Source organism: Rhynchophorus ferrugineus, unplaced genomic scaffold, assembly GCF_030347505.1.
Source record: "Rhynchophorus ferrugineus isolate W39M unplaced genomic scaffold, kcgeb_rfMv2 rfM9, whole genome shotgun sequence".
In the NCBI taxonomy this organism is placed as follows: Eukaryota; Metazoa; Arthropoda; class Insecta; order Coleoptera; family Curculionidae; genus Rhynchophorus; species Rhynchophorus ferrugineus.
The window spans coordinates 12,536,650-12,561,887 of record NW_027472588.1 but is presented as its reverse complement, the minus strand read 5'-3'; the positions used below and the strand labels follow the sequence as shown (position 1 = coordinate 12,561,887).

General features: G+C 33.3%; 1 protein-coding gene across 4 annotated transcripts in view; it reads right to left on the bottom strand.

Moving 5' to 3' along the window:
- Window positions 1-680: 680 nt before the first annotated feature.
- Window positions 681-25,238, bottom strand: part of LOC143202280 (glycoprotein 3-alpha-L-fucosyltransferase A) — a 46,234-nt gene continuing 21,676 nt past the window's right edge. For 2 of the 4 annotated variants that reach the window (XM_076413644.1, XM_076413646.1), the window contains exons 2-7: window positions 20,776-20,962; window positions 16,947-17,130; window positions 6,847-7,046; window positions 4,658-4,798; window positions 4,250-4,601; window positions 920-1,321 (exon numbers count right to left, since the gene is read on the bottom strand). In XM_076413644.1, coding sequence (XP_076269759.1) covers window positions 1,059-1,321; window positions 4,250-4,601; window positions 4,658-4,798; window positions 6,847-7,046; window positions 16,947-17,130; window positions 20,776-20,943 — 1,308 coding nt within the window. In that variant the 5' untranslated portion in view covers window positions 20,944-20,962 and the 3' untranslated portion in view covers window positions 920-1,058. Of the gene's footprint in view, window positions 784-919; window positions 1,322-4,249; window positions 4,602-4,657; window positions 4,799-6,846; window positions 7,047-16,946; window positions 17,131-20,775; window positions 20,963-22,584; window positions 22,715-25,238 lie in introns of those variants that run through there. The other 2 variants (XM_076413643.1, XM_076413645.1) reach the window with 2 other exon arrangements.

Sequence of the window (25,238 nt, the reverse complement as noted above, 5' to 3'; positions counted from 1 at the left end):
ACCGACGACTGGGTCGCCCAAACTTAAATGAAACGTCCTCAACTCCTTAGAAATCGTTAGGACAAACATTTCAATAACTAAAACAACATATACAATAAATATTATTGTGCACACTTTGGTATATCCTAATATTAATTACAAGGAAGTCATTTCTTTTATATACAATAACAGTTACAACAAGGGGAATGCATCAAACAAGAATGTAGAAAAGAGCAGTAGATTTCACGACACCCGTTCACTCGTTATTTCTTGACCGCTTACCGCATTAAATATAATACAAAAATTAGTTTAAAGTCTTTTAAATCTTTGTTGTATAGGAACGTATTTTAAAAAAATAGGCCTTTTATTATCAGCAGACATAATGTTTCATTTCACTGAGCGGATTTAGAACACGAAATGTTATTGTACACAAAATATAAACGAGAAAGCAACAAGGCGGATTGTCATTTCGATACGTCACTTTGTGACACCGTAAAACGACACATGTCCGATGTCTGATACTGTGTGGCATTTGATTAAAGCCCATCGAATTATATATAACCCGTCGAACAAACAGCACGACATGACGACGTTAAATATATTGCCAATTGTAGGTTTGTAAATATGTGATGGGCTATGTTGCCAAACATCTGCGAAATTCTTCAAAATATTAATATTTCGTTATACGCCAAAGTCCCAAATTTTGATGACTTTTGATGTTTTATTCGACGGGCTATATTAATTTTTCGTAATTTCACACGGTTTTCAATCGATTGTTCGAAATCGTCCTGGACCCAGTAGTACCTAAAATTATAATAATTAATTTTCCTAATTGACCAGTTTACAAGATAAATTTTCCTATAAAATAAATTAAATTCATATCAATCGCGAAAGACCACCCTCATTGGACAACGTGATAAGAACAAATGCAATCGAATAAGTGAATGTGACGAAATTTCCTATGTTTAACGTTATCAATCCTATACCCTTATAGTCAATTCCTTGTGTAATTTTTTATGTAATGTCCACGAATATACGATCGATTTTCTCACGGGGTCACGTTTCCCATCCTCACTCACTCAAACGAATTCCGAGCTTCTCCATGACTTGCTGGTGCAGATTCCGGGACCCCTCCACCAGTCGTTGATGTCCTCGTAGTGCTTGGAACCGAAAGGTGAATGAAGCATGGCGCACACCCTGCACCAAAAGTGAGTATTGATCAATTGTCCGGTTCCTTTCCACTTGAAGTACGAGTTGTAAAGATCGGGATCTTTGTCGAGGCGGTGTAGGTAAGCTGCCAATTCTTGAGGCCCTTCGAATTCTTCTACGTGTATATAGGAACCTGTAACAAGTGCCACTGTCAGTGTGTTTTTTTTTCACATATTATTTTATATTTTTTAATATATCGAACATTATCGATAAGTTTTTACATAAGGAGTACATGACACATGACATGCTATGTTGCCAAACATCTGTGAAATTCTTCAAAATATTAATATTTCGTTATACGCCTATATTAATTTTTCGTAATTTCACGCGGTTTTCATCGATTGTTCGAAATCGTCCTGGACCCAGTAGTACATAAAATTATAATAATTAATTTTCCTAATTGACCAGTTCACATGATAAATTTTTCTATAAAATAAATTAAATTCATATCAATCGCGAAACACCAATGCAATCGAATAAGTGAATGTGACGAAATTTCCTATGTTTAACGTTATCAATCCTATACCCTTATAGTCAATTCCTTGTGTAATTTTTTATGTAATGTCCACGAATATACGATCGATTTTCCCACGGGGTCACGTTTCCCATCCTCACTCACTCAAACGAATTCCGAGCTTCTCCATGACTTGCTGGTGCAGATTCCGGGACCCCTCCACCAGTCGTTGATGTCCTCATAGTGCTTGGGAGGTGAATGAACATAACAGGTCAATTGAAAAGTCCCCGGCCTACGATAGTAACACATTTTTTTGGCAAAATTAGTTTTTTTTATTCAACATAATTACCTTTAAGGGTGATACACAGATTGTCGCTATAATTCCTCCGACTTTTCGATACCATTTTTGTAGTACGATTTGCCCTTTGCTTCAAAATAGGCTTCAGTTTCGTCGATCATCTCTTAATTCAACGAAAATTTCTTTCCAGCTAGCATTCTTTTGAGATCTGAGAACAGGAAATCGTCGCAATGAGGAAGCAATTCAAAGCTCAATTCATGGATTTTTGACGTCGTTTTCACTGACTTGTGACACGGTGCGTTTTCTTGGTGAAGCAGCACTTTCTTTTTCTTCAAATGCGGCCATTTTTCGGCGATTTCGTCCTTCAAACGGTTCAATAAAGCTATGTAATACTCGCTGTTGATGAGCCTTTTTCAAGGTAGTCATAACCTTGCCAGCCGACTGTTGCATTTTCTCACGCTTTGGAGCGGGTTCAAACGCAAAAACTCGGGTTTATTACGCTTGATCATCTTCACACACTGTTCCGAATCATCAACTCGTCGTGGTTTTTGGTCAAAAGTGAGCTCTCGCGGCACCCACTTTACACAGAGCTTTCTCGTACCCAAATATTCGTGAATGATATGATGTACACATTCAGTTCATATCTTTACAGTGTCTTTTTCAATTTCAATTTACGGTCATTCAAAATCATTTTGTGGATTTTTGAAATGTTTTCGTCGGTAACAACCTCTTTTGCGCGTCCACTGCGTTCACTGTCTTCAGTGCTTATTTGACCACGTCTTACTACCAATCTTTACTTAGCATGCCAATACTTGATGGTTTATTTTCCTGGGGCAGTGTCCGGAAACTCGGCATCAAGCCAAGTTTTTGCTTAAACTGCATTTTTCCCTTTAAAAAGCAATATTTTATTAACGCTAAATTCTTTTTTATCCATTTATTTCACAATAAAAAAAGTTGCGTCACTCAAAATACTATAATTCACAAACTAATGATCCAACAGCTGCCAAATTTACACATAAACATATGGATTTAATTCTAGTAGCGCCATCTATGTGTCAGGCCGGAGACTTTTCAATTGACCTGTTTTATTACAATTAGTTATTCAGTATCTACTAATTATCCCTTAATATTGTTTTTAAAGTCCAGTTGTAAGACTTCAAAGCCAAACTTAATTAGCGTTTAATAGATGCACTACAACCTACAGGTAGTAGGTCTATTGTTGTCGAGTAACTAGTACTAAACGCAGATCATTTAATTTTTTTGATGATCATCTCATGCACATTTGGTAATCTCTTTAGTGTGAAGGTACTCGACCTTCGTGAACGTGATATCGCGCGACTGATATGGCCCTAATTCTTTAAAATAAAAAAACTGCGTGTGTATATCAGACTTGTCAATGCGATAAATGAGATGTCTAGACATAAAGGTTTTATTTACATTACACTACTGTTGAACTTGCATTAAAGGTATTAAGTAAAAGCTAATCGGTTTTTCCTACATAAGTACCTAGTTTTAAGCCACTGTACAGACAAATTGTAAGTTAGTTGGCAACGACTAGTAATAATAAATTAATACTGAATATAAGCTGAGTTCTCAATTAGGTTCCAGTTAACTTTTTAAAATTCATTTCTAACATTTACATTGACATATATCGTCTGTTCAAAGTTATTTTGCACATACGTCACTTAAATGTGTGACATCAAAACGTCGCAATGTTGCCGCATCAACTCTAAGTTTTAGTTCAGTTTGACTTTGACATGCAACAACATTCTATTCTCAATAAAATAATTTAACAAAAATGCTATCAAATATAATTTATTTTAATATTATAGTACATCTAAAAACTACAGTTAACTATTGCTTTGAAAAAATTTGCCTATGTCTGACAACCGGATGACTTTGACAGGCTTGTTCGTTTACGTATTCGAACTCGAATCAGACAGCATTGGGTCTCGTTTTAACTAGAATAAAATGAGAAGGAAAATATTGTCTGATTCTGAAACGAATTTATAAATTACGACAGGCAATACATTAAACATCTTGATGGCGCATGTACAAAAAAGACTTTGAATAGACTATATACATATATCTTTCTGTGCAATAAAATTTTATTTTACCAAATGAAATCAAGAACCAATGAAATCCCTGTACATTAAAACATTTTCTTTACAGGCGTTCGTAATAATAATTTAAACTAATCAATCAAATCTAGGAAAGGCGATCTCTATAGTTACTGTCAGATTTTAAGGTTATATAATTAATATATGTGTTTTTTATATCGAAAAAATTATATAGATTACTAAATTTACCTTCTGGTGCTACTTTTTGATATTCCTCGGGCCTGGCACCCATCACGATAGGCAACACGTCGTATTTGAGACCATTTATGAACAGTTTCTCGGTGATATAATCCCGACAGTTGGAGTTCTCGAACGCCAAATAAAACTTGTAATCCGTTTTCAATAGATTAAAGCATCTCTTGTCCTCCGATCTCGGACACTTGAGGTTTCCACAAAATCCATATATGTCTACCTCAATATATTTGCCGAGTTCTTCGGCGTATTGCAGCCTGTTGTTACGAGCACCGCAATTCGATACAAACCACGCCACTTTCTTTGTTTTATTCGCCGCGTAATCCTTGTCCTGCTCTTTGGTTTTTACCTATAAAGATAGAATTATTGTTTATTTATGCCGAAAGAAATTGTATATCTGAATACCTCTGGGTCGTAGTACATCCAGTATTCATAAGGAGCTACTATATCGCTGTCTCGTCTATACGTCGAGGTCCAATTTATGGAGTCTGGGACTTTAACGCTTTGGGTGTGGTATGGACACTCCAGATGATAAAGAATCCACACCTAAAACATTCATTATTGAATATATCAAGCACGTATTAAAGCAATGTGGATGCAATTGTGCCAAACGTTTCTAAGAGCTGACATGGCGTAGAATATGCTACAAATTCCGCTTTTCCGACAGCGTTATATTCGTTGATACAGATGTTGAGGCTTATAGTGTTTTTCATCATACAGTTCCTATTGCAGAGTCATATGGCTTGAATATTAATGAATAAATGACCAAAGTATTGATTGATGACATCCAGTTTGAGCAAGTGTAGGAATTTAAGTACTTGAGATAAGTAATAAAGGAGAAGAAAGTGTCACATATCGCTGAAGTAATAAACCTAATCGGCCAAGCTGCAGGACCTTTTGCTTCTCTAAGATGGTGTATGTAAAAAAGAGGAAATGTTAAATGCTTTCGAACGCTATCTTGAAGACATCTGCCTGTCTGAAGTTTGACGCGATGTCCAAGACAAATTCTATATGTTTCTCTCGGAGATTATATTAGAATTTAATTCGTTCAACATGCGATCAGTACACAGTTGAGGAACAAATATAGAGACGCAAAATACAATAGAATGGACATATCTGTGGAGTGAAAAGTGAACGAATTCTTCCGAGTTTTTAGATGGAAGACGCAGCGAACAGCTTCGAAAAAGATATGAATCAAAATTAGAGAAAGCGAACTGAAAAATAAGAGATTAATATTGATTGAGCCCAAAACGGCTGTGGCTGATCGCTAACTATGCTAAGATTATTTGAAGTTCTGTGGCACTAGCAGCAGCATATTTGTTAAGAAGTAGACACTCTTTCGAGAGTTGGCTATGGGTGAGAGATAACTGTGTAAGAAAGTCATATATATTTTTAAATTTCAGTACTTTAACGATTTAAACACTTTTGGACAGTTCGACGTGTTAAAAATTAAAAGTAAAATGTTAAAGTAGTAGAATGTAGAAATTTAAGTCGATTTTTTAAATGCAAGTGTTGCTATTTATTGCTTTGGTAGTACTACGTATTGGAAAGCGTCATCTAGTATTTTCAATGAAGACTTTGTTTGTTGTTGAGCATTATTGAACATGACCTTCTTCGGAACATTTTGTAGTTTTGTTTACAGTAATTTAAACATTTGAAAGTTTACTTTGATTTATCCACTATATTGCACACTTTGCCCAATCAGACTAAAATGTGTTCTCGGAGCCCTGTTGGCACAATGGGATAGAGCTAACTTTAGAAGAGGCTTACGAAAAATACTTGGTTCAGTTTTTTGTCCATAATCCAGAAAGCCCTATACCGATAGAATTTTGGTTTTACCAGAATAGTTGAAAAAATTTGATCAAAATAAACGTATATCAGTAATTAGTCGTACAAATTTGTGTGAATAAATTAACTCGAAAAACAGGAAAAAATCTAAGCCACTTTTTCCCGACACTTAAGATGCACAAAATTATAAAGAATTAATATCAGACGGAAAGAATCTGAGAATGAAAATAAATAAGGAGAAAACAGCATAAACGCAATGAGAAAAGGACGAATAGGCAATCAAAAGTTAGAAGAAGTATTCAAGTTTAAGGTGACAGGAATATAGAAATGAATTACTAAATTGTAAAACAATCAAAGCGTTCTGCGCAAACATTTATCAAAAAAGCAAAAATAAGAATGTTTAGAAGAAGCCTAAAGGCAAAACTTAAAAATATTATTAATAGAATAAATATTGTTAACATTAATTAAGCAAAAAATTAATTATGAATCGAAGAAGGAAAATTGTAGATATAGTAAGAAATATAAAGTGGAGTAAAAGTGAAGTGAAGTTAAATGGATCATAATGTGGATAGGATATATATTGAGAAGTGACCAAGAATATATCACAAATATAATTATAGGATAGATAATGGCAAGAGAGAAAATGAAGACCAAGAGCGAAATTGTTAGATGTAATTAATGGGGGAAGACGAAATGAAAAAAAGTAAACAATAGGAGAACGTGGAGACAGATGTAAATTGTTGCAATTCTTACGCTAGAGTTAATACACACAATTAATTACAAATTACAAATTACACACAAATTACCTGCTTCATAGGCCTCTCTACTCCAGGCTGGACCACACGGTCCTTGAACAAAATGGCGTCCGCTTCAGAAGCCTTACTCCTGTCAGCGGTCAACGTACATCTACTGACGGGACACTGGTGGAATGCGGCCGTTCCAGATTTTTGACCCCATCCGCTGAAGCCATTGTATAATAGTATTGTTTTTTCTGGCGAATCATAACCTAAAAACAATGATCAATGATATATTATATTTTCTTTATATTGTAATGAGATATACGTTTTGAAAATGTGTAAAATATTAAATTACTCATAATAAATTGCATCAGAAGTTAGTATGTGGTATATGTCATTTCTTAGGTGTAAACAATACACAAAATACAGTTTAGTCGAAGCGCTGAGAGAAGTTTTCTTTTAATTTGAAATAAACACAAGAAGATCAAAGAAATAAAAGAACAAACGAAATTGTTAATTATAAAAATATGTCACAAAGCACACGAAAGGGGCCTTGTAATACCTGAAGTTGACCTTCAAAAGGTTCTCGCTGAAGCCTTAGAAATGATTCAATAAACAATTGAAAACCATCTCAAGACTAGTATTGTAGTCTTTATCAATTTCCTGTACATTCAATTTTACAGTATAAAACTTGAAATTAACAAATTGAAAGTAATGCTTCTCCCGTGGTTTTAACTCAATGAAGACTTTATTCAAATGGCGAAACAACTTTATATCAATGGTATTCTCCAAAACATAACTAGCGTTATCTAACTGGTTTCCTGTTATTTGATTATTAAATTTATCTTCAATGGATACATAATATTTATTTTTCCAGTAACTACCGCGTTCCAACTAATACAACTGATGCGACACCACACACTAATGACTAACGTTGGGTTTATATATACTCCAAAACAACATAATCACTTCTAAACAAATATTTAGTAATTGGCCAGATGCACAGAATCACAGACGTTATTCAAAAAGCTTACGAAAACTAAAAATCCACTTAGCTATATTCTTAGATATAGCCCAAGATTTTACTTCAGAATATGGTATCAAAGGAAGACATTGAACTCATAAAGTCTCTTACATCTTAGGCCGAATATTTAGAGTCAAACAAGAGGAGAACTACTCTAAAATAAAAGTAATGAAAGAAGGTGTACCACAAAGTAGTATACATAAACAGCACCTAATAATTTAACCATCAATTCGAGATATTTGACGATAAATTATCACATTTAATTGGAATTCAGATACTATATATTAATTGATAATATTTTATATAAATCCTATTCTCATTGACATTTGTTTAATTAGACATAATATGCGATAAACCACAAAGATACTTTTTTTTACTCCTTGTGATTTCACAATCTGCCCTATCGGCAATAAGTATATCTTATGTCTATATTATATATACATGGCATGTAGAAAATCACTTCAATAAGCGATCTCTCCTGTATAAAATATTATGTTAATTAATTAGTCTTATTCTAAAGCTTATTCTAAAGTCTATATATGTCTAGTAATCAGAACAGGTGGTGTTAAAAGTTTTAGTCTGCGCACTTCATTATCACGTCACATATTTAGCTGGTTAGCGAGTATGTTGGAATGCACTGACACTTTTTGGAAGTACTTCACACAAACACGTTGAATTACACTCATTATAGGTTCAAGAGGAATACGCGTTGTAACACTTTATTTATAATATAGTACGGAGCATCAACAATGGCACGCAACGCTTTATTTTGGAACCGTTGAATGATGGATATGTTAGATTTGCTAGCGGTACCCCATAGTTGGATTCCATCTGACCAAATAGGCTTGAGTATAGACTCATACAGCAATACCTTATTATCTAATGATAACTTGGATTTGAGTCTGATGAGCCAATATATTTGATATAAGTTAAGTCCAAGTTGTTTTCGTTTAGAGAGTATGTGCTTCTTCCAGGTTAGGCGTCGATCTAAGTGCATACCAAAATATTTAACATGCTCTGCTTGGGGGAGTTGACGATGATTGATATTCTTTTGTTTTGTTGATTTTGTTTCATTGGCTTTAATGTGCCATATCTTCAACCATAATTGTATTTGCTCCATGTGGGTTTGTAGGTATATTGATGCTGTGACTGGATCTTCATGGGATGCTAAGATTGATGCGTCGTCTGCGTATGTTGCCACAGTAGTTATTTTTGTGGTGGGCAGGTCGGCCGTATACAGAAGATACAGTACTGGACCCAGTACACTACCTTGCGGAACTCCTGAATATATGGGATTTAATTCGGTATGTTCATCGCCTTGATTTACAATAAAATGTCTATCGGTGAGATACGATTTTAGTAACTGATAATCCGGATGAGGGAGAAGTTTTTTTAGTTTAATCTGCAAGCCCGTATACCATACTTTGTCAAAAGTCTGAGATATCTCTAAAATAGCAACCGAATAATATTTTTTGGCATTTAGGACAGTGTTTATTTTGTTTACAAGTCTAGCACTTGTTCTATATTCCTATGCTTATTGCGAAAACCAAACTGATGTTCTGGAACAATTTTTCTTTTTTCTTTTATATAGTTTAGCTTCTTCATGTATAGTTTCTCGAAAACTTTCGAGATAATCAGCAATAAACTTATAGGCCGGTAGGAGGTCACATCTGGTATTTTTCCTGGTTTAAGAATCATTAATATTTTAGCTACTTTCCAGATACTAGGGAAGTAATTAATACGTAGCATAGCATTAAATATAAATGTTAATAGTTTTATACCCTTTTCTGATAGTTCTTTTAAAATTTTACCAGTAATTAAGTCTAGGTAATAACCAGGAGCTTTTTAAATATTAATCTCTCTCATTATTGTTTGTTTAACTTTTGTGATCATTAGTTTCTCGTGCGGTAAGTCCTTTTGAAATGGCGAATCTAAAAAGCTAGTAATTTTATTTTCGTCATCTTTATGTAGCTGAGACTGGAAAGGTTTAAAACATTTTTTAAGGGTTTTGAGAAAATCTCGGCCTTCTCTTTATTGCTTCGAGCCCAATTATTTTCGCTTGTTTTAATAGGTGGGTTATGCTGCTGGGGTCTCTTAAGCTTTTTTCTTGCTTTTCACAACGAATAGTCTGTAGCCCCAGTTGGTGTCAAGTTCTCTGGGTATGCTTGAATGCCTTGGTTTTGTTCATTTTGGATTAGTTCTTTCAGCTCTTTTATTGTCCTGTTAAATTTTCTTTTATTCTCTTCATTCCTTTGCTGTTGCCAATTCCGTCGTAACTTTCTTTTTTTTGCTATCTTTTTCGGTATTGTACATGATATTTGTGTATTTTTTCTTGGATATGTTTCACTGTTAGGAGTCGCGGAATATGCTGCCTCGTGTATATTTTTTGTAATGTTTATTGCTGCTATTTCTATATCCATTTCAGTTTGTAACGGTAAGTTTAGAGAGATGTTTTGGTCTAAGTTTTCTCTAAATAAGGGCCAGTTAGTTCTATTATTGCACAGAGAGGAGGGGTTTATCTTTCATGGTAACTTTTTTGTATCAATATTTTTTGTAATACAGAAATCTATAGTATCTGGTTTTTTTTTCTGTCTGAAGGCACAAATATAAATTAATCAAATAATCGTATAATTATATTTTATTCTGTGCCTTATGTTTTGCGCGATTGTTGATTGTCGCGGTATCTCCCATTCATTCTATATTTATCAACGAAAGGATTAAAATTCACTGTCAGATTTAAATTTTGAATTGAATCATAAATTTACTAGACACGTCGTTGGATAATAAATGAACAATAAATATAAATCTTTTCTACGTACATTTAGGATAGTTTAATAATATTCAAGGTTGCCATATCCCAAAATTTTTTAAAAATGAATGTGTTTCAAACTAAATTTATCCAGATATCTTATATATTTCCTGAAAAAAGTCCTAATTTGGAAGCTTTGCACTAATAAAATAGTTTGCAGAAACTGGAAATCACATTGGTTGTTGACAGAAGAGAAACAAATTACTAGTTTTATCAGTTACAGGAACCATATAATATACAAATCGCTTCCAGTCTCATCATATGTTACAAGGAATTGAAGATATAGTATATAATTGGCTTAAATAACAAATGCGCTGATGTATGACGTTTCTGTTTATAGTACATTTAATTATACCGTATTTCTTTGGAAAACAATTAATCACGGTGCGATTACAATCATCAATATTTTGGACAATCAGTGAAATTGAAATTTCAAAAGCTTAAGTCAAAATAAAATCAAACTTGTATCATTGGATATATATTATGTGACTCAAATTTACTAATATGCTATTCTTCTTCAATAAATAACTTAAAATAATATAAATAAAAGATTTTAACTGAGGTATTGAAAATTTTAATGAAAAAGAGACGAAGCATCGATTTTGAATTCTTGAGATATTGTTATTAATAAAATTATAAAATATATATGTATGCATAAAAGATAAATGTCCAATCATTTGCGCCTTGGATCATTTCAAATAGGATAGAGATGTCTAATCTATTGGTCTGAACCAGGCTAAGCTGTTACTCTGCTAGATTGCTGCCATTTGGTCTGAATGCGATAATAAAGATTTTTCAAGTTCAAATCTCGGATAATTTGTCATGCAGACTTTGGGCCTAATGTGAATAGCATTATCGAGAAACCCAAATGCTATTTGTCAGTAATAACAGTTTGAAAATGTCAACGGATTTTTCGGTATCATTGTCGGGAGGATTTTGATTAAATTTTTCCCATAAATCAAAATTAAAAGGTACTTTGAAGCTTCTTGAATGCGTTAACGATAGTTACCCTTAAAGTTTTTCATAATTTATTCATAACATTAGATTCATAAATTTATTCTTCTTATGTGTGCATTTAAAAAAACTAACTTATGTGATTCTGCCCAGCCATGTCGAGATTATCTATTCTTGCTTCAATTATTTAAAAGTTATCATCACACTAGGATTCAATAGCAGCCTCCAACAACAGGAAACCTCCAACTTCATCTTAACAAAGTCGAATTGTGGTTGAAAACATAGCGTTTCAAAGCAAATGAAACAAAATCTACCCATGTGATATTCACTCTTTGTAGAATGTTCCTCAGTAAAATTGAATAATCATGAACTTTCGCAAGCAGACAACATTAAATATCTGGAAATGCATTTTGATCAAGGTTTGACATGGAGAAAACATATAGTGACAAAACTGGCTGATCTGACGTAAATCTAAATTATCTTTAGATGGCAAGGTTTTGCTGAATAAGTCAGTACCTAGGCCAGAATCTATTACAGGAAATCTATTTATATTGGCAGCGAAGCAGGACACTCATGGTTACAAAACACTGCTGTACATATTCTGATATCAGCAAAGTTTAAATATTATGAGCTGCTAAAATAGAATGAAACTGTTTCTGCAGGTGTCTACTGACATTAGTCGCACAATCTGAATAACGTACTGCTGGAAAGACCTGCAATAACAAGTAATACGTGCATTGTCATTCTTATGACAGTGCATGACAACGCTTGGCTACACGCTGCAAAAGTTCTACTGCACGCAGAGTACACTCACAAGCAGGGTTGCCAATACAATGCCATAATCCAAGTCAAATTCAACAAATTGGGGATAAAAATTTGCTGATTGCTTACAAATTCCCCTCAATATTATATGAAGAAATGAAACTTCTCAGTCGTTCAAGTAATATTTTTTTATCTTTGCATAATACTGAATAAAGTGCAATGTTATGAATTATATCGTTAGATTTTTTTCCATATTTTTCTTGCAAGCATTTTACTTGATTTAGACTTGACACTGCCGCCCAAGTTCTTAATTCTCTCCCTTGTTGTCATTAAATACACTACAGTATCTGTATTTAGTTGATTGAGGTTCTCTATTTTAAAATTTTTAAGGACATGAAATATCAGCAGTAAGGGCATTACAGTTTTTATGTTTGTGAACAAGTATTCTCCTAGATCATCAATGTTTGTAACATTCACCATCAATGTTATGTTCATGAAGTTCAAGGCAATGTTGATCAAAATCCAGCATGGCATTAGCTCGTCTCTCGTCATCTAATTTTTGGCGCTGTCACACATTTATCCAGTACGGAGAATCGTTTCTGCACTGTCAACAGTGATTTCTGTCTGTCTGATGTCAGTGAGCTTCTGACGAATTTATAGATTTATAGAAATCTGCAATATCATCACGAGGTACGCTTTCATCTTTTTTCAAATTTTCCACACTTTCTCCAGCTTTTAATTCAATGTATGTTTCGTCTAAACCTAGAAAATGTGTTAAATAACCTAAGTTAGCGTTTAAAACATTAGCACTGTACTTGGCGTAGTTAATTTTTGATTTTCATGTCTAGATTTTTCTATCTCCAGTTTAAATTTGTAAAGAAAGAATGTTTGTGATTGAAAACCATTAGCAGTGAAAATGCATAACACATGAATTCTAAATATGCATTGATTGTTTATTGAATTAAGTAGATTTTTAATGGAACATACAGCACTAGCACCAGGTTTACACACGCTTTTAGCGATAGCCGTTTGAGCTGATGTAAGAATATTGTGAATCACCATTTTAAGGAACTCTTGAAATATAATATCATCATTAATATAATATCACAATTACTATTGTCATTAATAAAATGATAACATCGTTAAAAAATTAATAATATCATTTTATAGAATTCCAATATGGTATTGTAATTGTAAGGAGGGTTGTCTGACATCCATTAGTAATTAAAAGGTAAGTATTATATAAGGTAGATATATTGAGTTATTATTCCCCACAAGTTGGCAACGCTGCTCACCAGATATGGCACATTCTGGTTACCAAACGACAGTAAAAGGACCCCAGCGTGCGCGTTAATTAGCCAGAACTGCTCATGTGCATTTATTCTAAACTAGTTTAAGGTACAAGACTAAAATTCTGAAGAAGTGCGAAAATAAATCGATGACCAATACCTTAAGAAATGTCCTTTTAAACTAAAAAAATTAAATGGACGAAACCTATTTGCTAACAACAAAACAACCTTAGATTGGTTTTAGTTGACGCAAAAACCTCAGCAGCGTTTTCAATTAATCATAAACGTACACTTGACAACAAAGGGATATAAAACATCCAGGTCCGGTCTCGTTTTTTTTGTTCGTTTCATTTCGAAACGGGATTTTTTTCATGCAAAAGAGAACAGATAAACAACTTCATAGTTGTCGAAATATAGGTCAACAAATTTATCTCCGCTTGTTTTTATCAACATAATAATGTTGAAAATATGGCGGTTCATTGTTCCGGCGAACTCCGGCCGGAGTTTTCGAGCTCGTACTGTCGATAAAAACAGGTGAATGCGGAAAACAAAGGCAATTATTTATGTGCGCCCGCTATTTGTTTATTCGTTTTATTTTAAATAACTGCTCGTACATATATATAGTAGGATATCGATAGCTAATAAATAAAACGAGCTTTTAAAATAGTCTTCTGGTAGTAAATCTAACTTAGAGACCAATTGGCTGATCCAAACGTTAAATTATGCGTCCGCCAAATGTCGTCCGATATTCAAAAGATTAATTTCAGTAACATAGAAGATTATGATGAGCTAAAAATTATTCGGGGTTATCGGTCTGTCAAATATATCGGTTTATTGAAAAAAAGTATAGTCTATTGCCTGCCGTAATTTATAAATTTGTTTCAGAATCAGACAATATTTTCCATCCCATTTTATTCTAGTTAAAAAGTGACAATGCAATCTGATTAATTCGAAGACGTAAAAGAATGAGCCTGTCAAAGTCATCCGGCTGTCAGACGTATGCAAAATTCTTGAAAGTAATAGAGATAAGAGGTTATAATTCTAACCTATAAACTATTGTGACTGTATAATTAACTGTAGTTTTTAGATGTACTATAATGTTAAAATAAATTATATTTGATAACATTTCTGTTCAATTATTTTATTTATATTAGAATTTTGTTGTATGTCAAAACCAAACTGAACTAAAACTCAGAGTTGATGCGGCAGCATTGCGACGTTTTGATGTCACAAATTTAGTTGACGTATGTACAAAATAACTTTGAACATACTATATATGGTCTATCCAAAGAAGTTTTGGACATATCTTATCAAGATGTTTAATCTATTCCCTGCCATAATTTGTAAATTCGTTTTAGAATCAGACAATATTTTCCCTTGCATTTTATTCTATTTAAAAAGAGATACAATGCTATATAATAAGTTTGAACGTGTAACTGAACTAACCGGTCAAAGTCGATTCAAAGTGTCCGGTTGTCAAACGTATGCAAAATTCTTCAAAGCAATAGTGATAATAGGTTATAAACCGGAAAACGTTATTTTAATGCTTTGCTTGTTTTGATAAATTTCAAACCGTTGCTTATTATTACTCTGATTGAAAATTCCGAATTTGAATTCACTGAAATATCCCAAAAAATGAAAAATATGATCTCGAATTCACCGAAAATATACCGTTCTCCTACGAAGCGGGTGACGAATCAAGGTCAGCTTGATGTTAGCTCTATCAGAGATTAAATATGCGAAATTATAAACATTAAATATGTGTATAAAAATAATGAGTAGTTTTTCAGTATAAACATAATTTGACACAATTAATTCAAAGGAAACTGTTCGAAAAATAAAAAAAATGTTTCGATGAGGTCTAATGAAACTTCCGGATATTATTTTTAAAGAATATAATTTTTAGAAGCATATAATAGAATGAAGGACTTTTTATTTCAATTAATATATTTAGATTAGACATGAATATTTCAGAATGGAACCAATATACCCAATGGTCACTCATGGCAAGATGATAATAACAATAGTGTTGACAACAGAAGTTGATGAACGATAAAAGTTGATAAAAAGATAAACGTTGCAATACCAATTGATTAGGTTTTATTAGTTATAACATTTATTAATAATTCATTGCAGATATATTGTACTTCATCCTTGAAACAGGAATGGTTACTTGATCAGACACATTGAAGAAGAAATTGACTAATGATGGAATTGTGAACAATAGATTAGAAATTAACAGCTTAGTTATTCACTTGAATGAAATTTTATGAATATAATATGATTCAATGCTGCCAATTTCTAAGACAGCGTGATGAGAGTAGAAAGAAGTAAAGGTGAGTATATAATTAATATATGCTAGCTGTAGGAAATGTCATTGTAGAGTGTAGAAGATTTATGTGCACAGAAATGTGTGTAATTATTCAGAATATACATGAGCAGTAAATCTAGTTTTATCAAGAACGATGTATACAGGCATTAACAGAACAAAGTAAAGAGAAATACAATGATATCAAAATGTCTTTACAAGGAAACAGTCTACCGAAGGATACAAGAACTAAGCGTAAATAGTAAATATGCTCTCTAATGAAAGTAAAATATATTACTTCGATATACAATTGTTAATTAGATGGATTTCGGCCTCCAGGGGATACAACTACATAAAAACGCACCGAGAACTCTAATTTATAACTATTATAACTGTGTAGTTAATTAGTAGGTTTAAGTCCTTCGATAATATGTGAATTAGATTTACTATAATGTTAAAATAAATTATATTTTATAACAGTATTTTTGTTTAATTATTTTCTTTAGATTGTTGTATCTCAAAACCATACTGAACTAAAACACAGAGTTTATACGGCAACATTGCGACGTATTGAAGTTACAAATTTAGATGACGTATGTACAAAATAACATTGGATACACCATAGAATATATATATATATATATATATATATATATATATATATATATATATATATATATATATGCTTTGCTATTAGTCTATCACACATAATCAACATTTATGTTGTTGTTAAATATTGATGGATGTGTTCGAAATTCTATTTTGTCACTAAAAATCCGCTATCATCAAATCGCAATTAGAATGTAGCCTCGCAGTTACAATAATTTTGAAAAAGCAAATATATTTGCAGAACATCTCGAAAAAAGATGTAAAAAGATAACATTTATTGGTTAGAAATTGAAGATTATATTATAACTTCATATTTGATTTGATTTGATTTTTTAATTAAATAATGTCGCAATGATATTATTAAAGTCATAATCTGAAAGATTTTCCTTTAGAATCTTATCTAATCAGGCTTACCCTGATAATCCTCTGGAATGTACATCAGCTGGTTTACAATACGATCTCCATCAGCCTGATCTGGAAACAGTCTTGAAGGTCCTTTAGATTTTGTAGGGTATTCGGTACCATCTCTCCAAAACCAAGGTTTTTCTGGGGGTTTTATGGTATTTTTCACTTCATCATCGATATTCCCGAAGATGTCCTAGAATACAACCTTAATTATTACTTTTAACACTCATAAAAGAATAAAATGTGCAAGAAGGCAATATCTATCTTATTATAATATTAAATATATATATATATATATATATATATATATATAAATATGCATCAAAACTTGGCCTGCCGGCATTATATGACGCCATTACACAGTTAGTAAAAATCATACTATATCAATCATATTATATACTACTTATGTATAATGTAAACAAATGCAGATAAAACAATCAAACAATCAAAAAGTCTAGACTGTTGAATTTCGCTTAGAACAAAATGGCATTTGTATTGTAATAATTGACACAAAGTTGAAGCATTCAGTGACCATTTAGAGTAAACATTACTACCAAATGAAAGTAAATTTGAAGTAAGTTTCAGTCCATCCAGTCATGCTAAAGAAATTTACCAAAGTTATAAAAACTAACATAAACCCAAAAAAAAATACCCAGCTATGACTTAATAACTAGACGTGTGTGAAATAGCAAAATCTACCAAGAAAGGGCATTATTAAAGTTACTAACTTGATTAAAGTATTTCGACAAAACATATTCCAAATATCTGAATTATGGCTGAAATTATATTGATTCCAAAATCAGGAAAACTACCAAGTGAATTGAAATCTTACAAACTCATTTCACCGTTACCAGTAATAGTAAAGGTGTTTGAAAAATTACTCTTGAAAATATTTAAACAAATTGTAGATAGTCAAAATCTAATATCTGCCCATCAATTAGGTTTTATGAACAAACATTCAACAATTAACTAAATAGCTTGGCGAAAATTGGTTAAATATAGCAAAAGGCTTGGACAAGATTTGGCATGTGAGCCACAAATTATAAAAAATGTTACCAAAACAACACATTGAATTTCTAAACATTTACATCTCAACCAGAATATTTAAAGTGAAACAAGAGGAGGCCTCTTCTACAAGAAGAAAACTAAAACAGATGTACCACAAGAAATTATATTGTAGCCAGACTTTTATCTATTTTACACATGTGTGATATATCACAACTGGAAAATATCACCATTGATACATTATCACCGAACCGAAAATAGCAAATAAAAACAGTCACTGTTAAAAAGTAGTAAAATCAGTCGAACCAAAAATAGCGACTGAAACAGTCGATAGTAAAAAGTAGTCAATTACTAAACAGTCGATAGTCGATTCCACTCGATAGTTCCCAACACTAATTAGAACGCATAGAACAATAACAGTGAATGTCAACAAACGCTTCTGACCCATATAGCAGCAGCGTAGTATCTTGAGATAAACCTCGATGGCAAAAGTTCGTTGGAAGGATTTTTCCAGAACAAAGCCGTATAACAAAGAATCTGAGATCTTATCTACTGTTACTCAGACTCACTCAGAATCGCAGAGACATGAGGAAAGACTCCTTGGATAACACTTGCGCAGAAAACAGATCTGAATGAGAAAAACAGCAGTGTTAATACGTGAGCATTGTTGGTATAGAGACTATGTAAGGACCGATGGGTTCTTCTAGATATGTACCTAGTTTTTAAGATAAAAAACACAAATTGTAGATTAGTCAGCAATGAATAGAAACAATGTATTTCTTTATCGACATAATTTGCTCTGATCGGTGTTTAACTTATCATGATGGATCGCTGTATTTTCTGATGCAAATTACATTTTATTTTTGCGATAAATTTTGCATCTTTAATCGTTTTTATCTGCATTTATAAAGTTTGTCGTGGTTTCTAAATACCACATGATTAGTTGTTGAAAGAAACAGTATCCATAGAATAAGAATTTCCCACGGAAAAGAGTTTACCAATTGTTTATTTACTGATGTTAGAGAAGTTACCCAAAATAAATACTTTTATTCAGTAGAGTTTAGAAATATGAAAACTTGGAACAATGAAATTATAGTAATCTTTAAAACATCTAGAATTTAAAAGCACAAAACTCGCAAATTACATTTTTAAGTAATTTATTCGTAAGTTAATGTTAGAAGTGATAAAATGTTGTTTTTATTAACTGTAACAGATGCTTATATATTGATTTCTTTTATTTTGTAATATTCGACGAAGTATATGAAGTAGTTAAATCCAATTTCAAGACAATGTTGAATAAAGAACATTTCTTATGTAGGTCGCCCATAGAAGTGAAGAACCATCCTGTGCGTTTGTCGAATGCTACTGGATGAAGTCTAAAGCATCCATTGTTGGAAATACTTTAATATATATAACATTACAAGCTTTATCTAGCTTATAGTCAAATTTTGCAGTATTGGATGAGTTTCTAGAAGAAGGAAAGAAAGGAAATTCGGTAATTGTGGGTTGATTAAATATCAAATATCAAGGTAATCAATACCTAACTTGTATTCAAATACAAACGAATGTCCTGTTACATTATTTAGCAGGAATATGCTGTAAGAGTTGAGGAAAAAAACAAGAGACCAGCAGAGATTTTGTAGAATGGAGTGTGGTAACCGTGAGAACTGAGAACTGGGAATAACCTGACCTAATTCTTTGAAAAATCTATTCTATAATATCAGTATTTCCTGATAATACAAATGTGTTTGAACGAATTCAACTACAGTGTAAATAAAAAACTTATGTACGATTTGCGATATAAATACGATATACAAATGTATATCAGATTTTATAATAACATTAGTCTCAAAGTCATTCCAAGATCGACTGCTGCCGATGAAATAAACGTTTGAATCAAATCATGAAATATGTGGCGCTATGTGAATAAACTTCAATTGACATCAAAGATGAGAGTTGCATTGTTGAACGATCCCTATGCTGAAGATTTTGCAAACAATTGTTGACTATCGGTAATGGCCGGCAAATCGAGCGGATTGATTTAATTTCCTAAGAATGTATGCAATTCCGTCTCATCCAAAAAAAGCCCACCAGCAAAGTATTTCCGAACATCATTGCTAACCTCGACCAATTTTGGCGACTAAGAATAGAGATGTGGATGACTTTATATTACAGAATCAAATCGTTGGTACTCTGCATTCATTCAAATCTATTGACTATATAACAGACGAAGACTAATTATCCAACTGAATTTTTAAATTCCTTGGATGTACCTAGTTTATCACTGCACAATTTATAACTGAAGGCGGGCTCGGTAGTCATCATGCTTCGAAATCTAAACCAACCAAAACTATGCAATGGAAATCGATGGTGATAAGAAAACTGATGAGTAATGTGGTTCACGCGGCGATACCCAAAGGAAAATTTAAAAATGAGTTAGTTCTCATTCCGAGGATTCCGATGATCCCTACGGATATGCCCTTTGAGTTTAAACAAATTCAGTTCCCGATTCGTCTTACTTTCGCCATGACGATTAACAAATCACTTGACTGTTTGTGGTCTCAACTTGAAACATTCGCGTTTTCGGCAAACCATCCGCTCTATTAGTCCTTGCGCCTGATAAAAAACCAAAAACGTATATCACAAGGTACTTCAATGAAGAGATTACCTTAAGTTAAGAATGTTATTATCTTAATAAAGTACTGAACTTAATATTTATTTTATATTCACTCTATTACTTCCATAAAATCATAAATTTAGTTCAGTTAAAATGTAACACGACTTTCGTTGACTGTTAAGCGGTACGAAGGTGTTGTTGAAGTTGATCGGTTACCTGTTTTTCCTCTGGCCAGGCTGTCTGCTCCCGAAGATCATTGTTGAAAATCTGCTCCTGCACGGGTGCCACTGGTTTGTTTATTTTGTAGATGCTTACGATCACAAGCAGAGAGACGATCCCCAGGAACGAATAAAGACATTTTCGTATTGATATGAGTCGAGGCATTTTAAGAGAACTTCATTACCTGTAACAACGACATATTTATTAACCTAATATTCTTAATTAATGTTCTTATCCTTTGATAGCTTTCTAGTAAACGGAATGGTAGGTGACAATATGGTAGATGAAATTAAGCCGATACAACACAAAATATTTGCTTAAGAAAAAAAATATTATTAAACATATTCCAAAAAATTGCCGCCATAACCTTGGTAGATCTGGATATATTTCTGCGACATAACAGGTCCATTGAAAAGTCCCAGCCTAACACATAGGTGGCGCTACTAGAATTAAATCCATATGTTTTCTAGTTAGCCCTAACCCTCAAAAGATGCGTGAAGTGCATTTTGAGTGAAGCAACTTTTGTTGTTGTGAAAAAAATGGATAAAAAGAAATTTCGCGTGTTCATAAAATATTGCTTTTTGAACGGAAAAAAATACACTTGAAGCAAAAATTTGGCTTGATGTCGAGTTTCCAGATACTGCCCTAGGAAAATCAACATTCAGAGATTGGTATGCTAAGTTTAGACATGGTGAAATGAACACCGAAGACGCAGAAGGTGAACGCAGTGGACACCCAAAAGAGATTGTTACCGACAAAAACATTTAAAAAATCCACAAAATGATTTTGAATAACCGTAAATTGAAATTGAATAAAATAGCAGACACTTTAAAGATATCAACTGAACGTGTACATCATATCATTCACGAATATTTAGGTACGAGAAAGCTATGCAAAGCACTTTTAACTAAAAACAACGACGAGTTGATGATTCGGAGCAGTGTTTGAAGATGATCAAGCGTAATAAACCCGAGTTTTTGCGTCGATATGTGACAATGGATGAAACATGGCTCCATCATTTCACTCCGAAGTCCAATCGACAATCATCCGAGTGGACTGTACACCATGAACCCGCTCCAAAGCGTAGGAAAACGCAACAGTCGGCTGGCAAGCCGATGAGCTGATGGCTATGTCTGTATTTTGGAATGCGCATGGAAAAATTGAAACGGCCGCATTTGAGGAAAAAGAAAGTGCTGCTTCACCAAGACAATGCACCGTGTCAAAAATCGATGAATTGGGTTTCGAATTGGTTCCTAATCCACCGTATTCCCCAGATCTGGCCCCCAGAGACTATTTCCTGTTTTCAGATCTCAAAAGAATGCTCGCTGCGAAGAAATTTTCTTCGAATGAAGAGGCGATCACCGAAACTGAGGCCTATTTTGAAACAAAGGACAAATCATACTACAAAATGGCATCGAAAAGTTGGAGGGTCGCTATAATCAGTGTATCACCCTTGAATGGAATTATGTTGAATAGAAAAACTAATTTTGCTAAAAAAATGTGTTTTACTATGGTAGGCCGGGGACTTTTCAATTAACCTGTTTTACAGCCGAACATAAAACCTCAGCCTTTTTCGAAGTCGGTTAAAAAGTTATTTACTATTCAACAGATAAATCACATTGCTACATTACAACCCTCGATTTTTTAATCCCCATCTTTTTAATCTGATATTAGAAGTTCTCTCGCACTTGGTATATTCGCCAGAATTGGCTTCATCTGAGTAAAATTTCTTTCGGTGACACAGCGGCAATATATTTGTGTTATGTATGTAGTATGTAAATAATTGAACATAAAATATAATCTTACCTTAGAAACAACAGCTAGTGTATCAACTGATAAGCCAGATAACGAATATTTACAGACAAATCGTGCATAGATGATAAAATCAATCTAGTCATCGTATTAAATAAATACATAACTTTTTTGTAATGAGTTCTATACATATATGAGTATAAATACATAACATGAGTTCGGTATAGTCGAACAACGACGAATGTGAGCAATTTATTTTTTACATTATTATTGCTACTTAAATATCGGTCATTACACATAATACATCCATTTACATATTTGGTTCATAATGGTGTTAACTATTTTACGTACGGTACTAGGTGATAATCCCAGGAATGACCGTGATGTTTAAGTGGTACTAAGCAATGAAATTGTGGTTTTTGATTATTTGAAACTATTTCGAATGTTCTCACTCTACCTTATAAAATGTATACACATTTTGTAACGAGTAGATATTAAAATAAATATTTTTAATTTACTTGAAACCATTTCATTTTAAAATAAAGTGGTGGTTTGAATTCTCGTCCTAATTTAGCAGTTCATAGATTGAAAAAAAATCTAAATATTAGGCGTTTGCATGTATGCCGATAATGTGTCCTCTTAAAACAGTTTTTCTTCATCTTTCTGGCAACATGGCGACATTGTTTCACAGCGATTGAATCATCCATTGATCCAAGCTTTGTTGCGTCGATCTAATAGGTGGTGATTAGAAGTAGTAATGCCGAAAAAATATAATATTTGAGAAAAATATGAATATTTTGGCCGATATTTCTGTTTGCTGATATTTTTTCAAATATATATATATATATATATATATAAATGGCGTAAATTTAAATTATCCTTAGATAACAAGGTTTTGCTATATAAGTCAATACTTAGGCACAATTGGACCTATGATATTCAACTGTGGGGCACTACTAGCAAATCAAACATAGCTCTCCTTCAAATGTACCGGAATAAAGTGTTGCAAGCCATCATCGATGCCCCATATTACGTCTCCAACAAGCTAATTCAGCGCTATATCGCCTTAGTACCCATAACAAGCGTAATTTAAAATGCAAAGTACTCTGAAAGTCTATTGGTGCATCCCAATACACTCGCCAAACAGTTAAATGTGCGCTATGACAGTTAAATGCGTAGGCTCAAGTACATACTAGCACACGAAAAATAATTAATAGACAATATGTGTGAGATATAATTAACTATAGAATAAGTTAGAATAATCCTTAGAATAAGTTACAATAGACTTTAGAATAAGTATTATTTAATGAAACCATCCTCTACATGTCAGTATAGTTATATTGTATAATAGAAATCATAAAAAAAATTATGGCAGACGATACCACTACCGATATCCTTAATCAAAAGGCGCTATATCTGATGAGTACCCAGCTGCATAACTTCCCATTCAGGCTGGCCTAGCATTGTCATGCATGTTACTCCTATTACTGCCTACTACATACGTCTGTTACCCGCTATCGTTGTTTTTTGCAACAATAACATTGAATACAAAATACAAAGGTAATAGCTCAATTGAAAAGTCCCGGGCCTACCATATAAATACACATCTTTTTGGCAAAATTAGTTTTTTTATTCAATATAATTCGTGAATTTTCGATACCATTTTTATAGTACGATTTGTCCTTTGCTTCAAAATAGGCCTCAGAAATAGTCGCCAGGGCCAGATCTGGAGAATACGGTGGTTAAGGAAGCAATTCGAGGCCCAATTAATGAATTTTTGACACGGTGCATTGTCTTAATGAAACAGCACTTTCTTTTTGTTCAAATGCGGCCGTTTTCGGCGATTTCGTCCTTCAAACGGTCCAATAGTCAATGGAATTATTCCATGCTTATCCCAAAATACAGACGCCATAACCTTGCTAGCTGACTGTTTCGTTTTCCCAAGCTTTGGAACAGGTTCATCGTGTGCAATCCACTCGGATGACTATCGATTGGACTTCGGAGTGAAATGATGGAGCCATGTTTCATCCATTGTCACATATCGACGTAAAAACTCGGGTTTATTACGCTTGATCATTTTGCTCTGCTGCTCCCTGCTCTTTTGCACACTGCTCCGAATCATCAACTCGTCGTTGTTTTTGGTCAAAAGTGAGCTCGCGCGGCACCCACTTTACAAAGAGCTTTCTCATATCCAAATATTCGTGAATGATATGATGTACACGTTCAGTTAGATCATTTACAAATAAAACAAATGTAAAGACCAAATAAACTTTTTTATGAATACCAAACTTACTTATCTTTTCTTTGAACAAAGTTTTACGCAATCGAAATGCCAACGGGACTTTTGCTTTGAAAAGTCTCCGGCCTATCATATTAAAACACATTAAAATTTTTTTTTAATCAACATAATTCCCTTCAAGGGTGATACACTGATTATAGCGACCCTCCAACATTTCGATACCATTTGTGTAGTACGATTTTCCTTGGCTTCAAAATAGGCCTCAGTTTCGGGGTTCACCTCTTCATTCGAGGAAAATTTCTTCCCAGCTAGCATTCTCTTGTGATCTGAGAACAGGAAATAGTCGCTGGCGGCCAGATCTGGAGAATAAGGTGGATGAGGAAGCAATTCGAAGCCCAATTCATGGATTTTTGTCATCGTTTTCACTGACTTGTGACACGGTGAATTGTCTTGGTGAAGCAGCATTTTC